Source organism: Apteryx mantelli, unplaced genomic scaffold (assembly GCF_036417845.1).
Source record: "Apteryx mantelli isolate bAptMan1 unplaced genomic scaffold, bAptMan1.hap1 HAP1_SCAFFOLD_20, whole genome shotgun sequence".
Classification (NCBI taxonomy): Eukaryota; Metazoa; Chordata; class Aves; order Apterygiformes; family Apterygidae; genus Apteryx; species Apteryx mantelli.
The window spans coordinates 514570-520869 of NW_027118553.1; the positions used below are offsets into that span (position 1 = coordinate 514570).

The window sequence follows — 6300 nt, forward strand, 5'->3', positions numbered from 1 at the left end:
ACATCCCACTTGAAAGAAGGAAAAACATTTTCTCCTGAAGAGATCAAACAGTGGACCAGCATCCTGGAGAGGTTGTGGGGATCTCCATCCTTGGAGCTTTTTCAAAATTAGTCTGGACAAGCCCATGAGAAATCTGATCTACCTGAAGCTGTTTTGAGAAGGAGCTAGGAGCAGAGACCTACTAGAGACTAAAGCTCCCTCCCAGCCAAAATTATTCTGCAATACAATGGTTTTACATGGAACTGAGGAGAATCACAGTGTAAGGGCGTCCCACCGTGCAAAGTGTGAGGCACCCTTCTCCAGGGGTTTGTTCCCTGGCCTGTGATCTACATCTGCTTTGGCCTGAGGAGAACAGTTTTGGCTTGCCTTCCAAGCATGGTCTTACTGGGCAGGCAGGCCGTGGTCAACAGCTCCAAGAAGAGGTGTGCGCTGCGGGCCCTACGTGGGCCCTTCACACCTTGGTGCCTTTCCCCAGAGGCCTGACTCTGCTCCACAAACACAGCGGTGTGTACCCTACACTGCCTAGTCTTAGCCCTGAGGTGCTCCTCTCCCGGGCCCTTTCCAGCCCAGCCCAGCCCCACCCCAGCTCTCCCCACCTCCCCTGCCCTCTCCCCAGTCCAGCCCAGCAGAGCAGCCCAGGCTGGTGGTGTCCCTGCAGCAGTGCCTGCCGCAGGGTGCTGCAGAGCTCTGGGCACTCACACCACAGCCCCAGCCCTCTGAAGGGCAGAGCAGCTCCAGGGGCAGAGAGGGGTGTCAGCCTCCCCATCAGACCCTGGGCTGGGGGCCAGCAATGGCATGAGGAAACTGAGGCCAGTCGATCCCTCTCCACTGCTCTTGTGTCCAGGCAATCCTTAACTCGGACTACCTGCAGGTGCTTCATGCCAGCCCTTCTCCCCAGGACAGCACATGAATCCTTGTCCCAGGGCTCCTAAAGCAGCTCCAGCTGCTCCAGCGACAGAGCAGCCTGCCCTGAGTTGACACAGGTAGAAAGAGGTTTTCATTTATTCCTCCCCGCAACACAAATTGCTCCTTTGCTCTTTGCCCAGGACATTCCTGCTTCCCAAAGAGTCTTTCCCCAGGTAAGTGTGCCCATGCTGGCCTGGCTGGCCATTCCTGCACCCCTCCCCTGTACTCCCCTCAGGGTCCCAGGCTGGTGGTGCTGCTCTGCAGCGTGAGTGGGCTGTGGGGCCACAGGGTGACTCCACACTGGATGAGCATCTGTCACCAACCCTCTAATATATGAGACAGTCTCCAGCAGATACCTCTGGACCACTGACCCTCTCCACTGGCACTGGACACCAACAAGTGAGAGTTGAATCCAGCCTGAATCCCCTCACACATCACCCTCTGAGCTCATGTTCCTTAGCCCATGAAAAAGTCAAGCACGGCAACAGCGCCTTTAGGGTGCAATTTCCTGAGCACATTCTGGGCTCCAGCTTTGGAAGAAGACCCCATTGTTCAGGCACTGTATTGAGCAAGTCCTCTTTTATTACGGAGATGCTACTTGGGAGGCCAGCTCTCAAACAGTGATAGGCAGATTTACAGAAGGCCTCCGGGTCAGACAGGCAGGGTTTGTGCTTCTGGAGAAGTGCGAGGAATTCAAATAGTTGTGTACAAACGTAATTATCACAAACAGAATGCACAAATCACAAGTTACGTGAGACAAATTGGAAATCAGTTGTGAGGAGAGATGGGCAGCTCATCACTGCTGAAATAGTACCAGCTAAATTAGTTTCTTCAGTGCATCCTTGAGCTCCTTGTTCCTCATGCTGTAGATGAGAGGGTTCACTGCTGGAGGCACAACCGAGTAAAGAATAGTCACCACCAGATTCAGAGCTGGGGAGGACAAGGAGGGGGGCTTCAGGTAGGCAAACAGGACAGTGCTGACAAGCAAGGACACCACAGCCAGGTGAGGCAGGCACATGGAAAAGGCCTTGAGCCGGCCCTGCTCAGAGGGAATCCTCAGCACAACTGTGAAGATCTGCACGTAGGACACAACAATGAAAACAAAACACCCAAAGCCTAAACAAAGACTAATGACAATAAGCCCAACTTCCCTGAGGTAGGAGTCTGAGCAGGAGAGCTTGAGGATCTGCGGAACTTCACAGAAAAACTGCTCCACCACATTGCCTTGGCAGAATGGTATTGAAAATGTGTTAGCAGTGTGCATCACAGCTTTGAGAAAACCACTGGCCCAGGCAGCTGCTGCCATTTTGACACAAGTTCTGGTGCCCATGATGGTCCCGTAGTGCAGGGGCTTGCAGATGGCCACAAAGCGGTCGTAGGCCATGACAGTGAGGAGATACAACTCTGCTGAATATAAGAAAAAGAGGAAAAAGACCTGGGCAGCACATCCTGAGTAGGAAATGGCCCTGGTGTCGCTCAGGGAATTGGCCATGGATTTGGGGACAGTGATGGAGATGGAGCCAAGGTCAAGGAGAGAGAGGTTGAAGAGGAAGAAGTACATGGGGGTGTGGAGGCGGTGGTCGCAGGCTACGGCTGTGATGATGAGGCCATTGCCCAGGAGGGCAGCCAGGTAGATGCCCAGGAAGAGCGCGAAGTGCAAGAGCTGCAGCTCCCGTGTGTCTGCAAATGCCAGGAGGAGGAACTCGTTGAGGGAGCTGCTGTTGGACATCATGCTCCCTCTGGACATGGCGGACTGTTCAAAGAAGAAAAAAAGACATTGAGCAGTAAGGAGAGACTTTTCAAGTAGCACCCCCACACCCCCCCCCAAATGTTGCAGTTCTCATACAGCCCCCCACATTGCCTCTCTCTTTACTGGTAGGATCTTTGTGCAGCTATGCACTGGCTGAGTGTGCTGAGATGCAAAGATCTCATAGCAGAGATGCTATGAGGCAGCACTGCCTTTCTGGAGGGCAGCTCAAGGCCTGGCAGGACACCACAGGGAAGCAGTCAAATGTCCTAAAGATGGACTCTCCTTAGAAGGAGAATCAGCTCCATTCCCACCGTACAGACTGCATCTCCTGGAGCCTCACAGGTTAATAAGGAGCTGGGGTAACCTCACTTCCATGCAGACCCTGCTCTTGCACAACTTGTAGCATCAGTGTCTGAACTGCAGCTGAAAAATCTGAACCCCAGGGAGCTCAAGAGAAGAACAGGAGCAGCATTGGCAGGAGGGGAAACAAGGAGTGACACCATCATTCTGCTGTCAAGGGAAGTGAGGAGAGAGAGACAGATGGGCACTTTGGAAAGTCTTCACCTTACCCAGCCTGGCAAACCATCTCGCAGACAGTGTTATCGCAGGGCAGGTGCTCTCAGCCCCAAAATGGGCCTGTGGCAGGAGACATGCCCCTCTCCTCTGCTAGAGGTCTGGCTGCAGAGGAGGTGACTCATGCCCTGGACCCCATGGCTGTCAGGGCAGAGGCTCTGCTGGGTCAGAGAAGAGACATGGGGGGCTTGCTCGGAAGAAGCTGTCTGCACTGGAGGGACTGAGCAAGACTTCCGCAAATCCATCATCCCATGATTTTTCTGTTAGCAATTCCCTCTCCTTCCCTACCCATTTTTGCTATCTGGAACTGTCCCTGCTGCCTGCAGCTTTCTCTGTCCCAACATTGTTTCCCTGTCAGTGCTCACAGACCCTGCCCCACCCTCCGTGTGCTCACTTCTGCCCTGCAGAAACCTTCCAGGACTGAGACCTGGGCAGGGGCATCTCTGTGCCTGCAGGTCCTAAGGAACAGGTCACATAAACCCTGAGGAAGCCATGAAGGTGATGCTGGCGTTTGCTGTAGGTGGAGCTGGGGTTGAAGGGGTTTGCTGAGCTTTCTCACAGACCTGTTGAGCTCTGAGAGTGAAGGTTTGTGAGTCCCAGTCCCTTGACAAACCAGCAAACTCTTTCCTTTTTCCTCCCTGCCATAATTAGGAAACTGAAAGCCCTGCAAGGAAAGCTCCTTCCCCTTCAAGTACCCTTTTTCACCTTCCTCTGTGGTGCAGGAACACAACTCTGAATCACAGCCCTGGGCAGATGTGTGTGCACATCCAAGTTTCACAGCCCTGCAGCTGTCCTTGGGAGAAGGTAGCAGCATGTCCTGTCCCTGTGACAGTGTGGCAGGGTATCCCTGCTCTGAAGCATCTCCTCCTCCCCAACACTGCAGAAGCTGGGAGAGTGATCCGTAGAAAACTTATCAGTGATGGGATGTTACAGGTTGCGAAGAGCCCTCCAGGAACCTCAGTAGCATTGCCCCGCAGCCAGAGACTTACTGTGTTCACGGCTGTGAAGATTTCTTCCACAATGAACTGTCAGCCATCCTCCCACTCCATGCTGCCTTTCACTTCTCCCTGTCGTGTCTCATCTCATGTCAGCAGCAGCAGGCAGTGCCTGGAGACCTGCTGCTCTTTGCAGAGGATATGCTCCTGCACATAGCTGTTTCTGGGCACTGCTGTCAGGTTGCCATGAGCTCCCTCCATCCCAGGAGCCTGGCCCCACTCAGCAATAGTGGCCCAGCTGAAGTCCTGAATTTCTCTGTCCCTTGTGCTCCCTCCTCCTGCAAGACATTCACTGAGGTAAACCGAAATAATCACCTTTGGTCCCTCTCTAAACAATGCAGAGAGACTAGTTACAGCATTGTCACTTGTTTCATCAGAGGATGGTTATCTATGAGAGGTGGAAACATCCCACCCTGGAAAGCCATATTCCCACGTCTTAACTTGGCAGGACACCTAGAAGAGGACAAGAAGGAAGCTCATTGACATATGGTTCAGGAATCGATACAGATTTGTCAATTTGGGCATGTCATGTCCATTATAGAAGGCTCTGAGATGCAGTGGGATGCAGATCCCTCCCGTGAACTCCACAAACACACCGGAGGTGGGATTCCCCTTGCCAAAACTGAAGCGAGCACAACACAGGTGTCTGCATGGGAGCTCCTTGTCTAAACTCCCAGTATAATCCCTGGAGATGGAGGATGGGGAGCTGGTTGCTCACACACAAACACCTGGGGACAGCTGAAGAGACAGAGGTGGTCCCAGGCATGTGCCAGTGTCTGCATGCTCTGATGGAGCGACTGTGAGACCCACATCCTTCTGGAGCATGAGGTGGGGGCCAGGTGGGGAATTTCCTTGGCCGTCTGAAAGGACACTAGATGCCCACTACAAGTAGAGCCCCGCTCATTAGGAAGCTGAGACAGATGAAGATCCCAATGTTACAAACAGCTGTTGTAGTTCAGTGCAGACACTTGATTTAATGACATAGAAATAGAAACTGCTGCTGGCCTATCTGGGACTCAGGCAGAAGTGACCTCACAATCCACACTGAAGCCATAAACACGATTCTGGCCTATCAGCAGCAGACACAGAGGCAACTTTACATGAACCTACAGGAACTGAGGGCCTGCTGATGACACATAATTTAAAGAGAAGGAAGTGACCTCACAATCAGCGTCAGAGCCTTGTCCCCACTTTTGGCTTATCAGGTACTCAGGCAGCAGAGACCTCACAATGAACATACCAGCCATGTGCCTGTTTCTGGCCTATCACCACCAGAGACTGTGGTGGCATCACAAGAACCTACATGAGCCAAGAGCCTCCTGTTGGCCTGTCAGCTCCAGAGGAGTAAGTGACGTCACAACCAGAATCGAAGCCATGTGCCTGCTGCTGGCCTACCAGCACTCAGGCAGAAGGGATCTCAAAAGCACCTACGCACTCATATGCCTGCTGCTGGCCTATCAGGTACTCAGGCAGAAGTGACCTGACAAGCACAAACCCCAGCCATGGCCCTGCTCCTGGTCATGTTCTCACACTGAAGTGACCCTGTCATTGGCTCCCAGGAACGTGGAGAAGGTCATTCTCTGGGATTGGCTTTCTTCTGCAGTGGCTTCCCAGGAGCTGGCAGAGGGCCTAGGAGGTAGCAGGGCCCTGGCCACAGGCACCCATCAGCACCTTCACCTCACGAGCCATGGGACCTGTCCCTCCTCCCCCCAGCCCTCTGAGTGACCAGCTGCTCTCCTACAGGGTGACAAGATCCTGAGGTCTCCCTGCTCATCTGGAGGGCATCCTCCTGATGGATTCCCATAAGAACTGCTGCCTGCTTGTCCCCAAGCGCCTGGCCCAGGAACTGTAGGGTGTTTTCACAGCCCCAGGCAGAGCAGTGCCATGAGGATCCCACCAGGTCTCTTCTTCCAGCACTTCCTCAAGCAGCATGCTTTGGAGGAACAGGAGTGGCCAGGTCCCATCTGTGCCCATCCAGTCGGCTGCAGGGAGCACCCTGGGGACTTGATTTAGTTCAATACAATGAAAATTTGGGTGTGGTGGCAGGGCTGGCAGTCACTGGTGCCTTCCCCACCA

At 53.5% G+C, this 6300-nt stretch overlaps 1 protein-coding gene across 1 annotated transcript; it reads right to left on the reverse strand.

Annotated features, from left to right (window-relative positions):
- Window positions 1–1723: 1723 nt before the first annotated feature.
- LOC136995958 (olfactory receptor 14A16-like) lies at window positions 1724–2635 on the reverse strand. The gene has a single exon (XM_067316955.1). It carries the CDS (start codon window positions 2633–2635, stop codon window positions 1724–1726), a length of 912 nt encoding a protein of 303 aa, XP_067173056.1.
- Between the last annotated feature and the right edge of the window lie 3665 nt (window positions 2636–6300).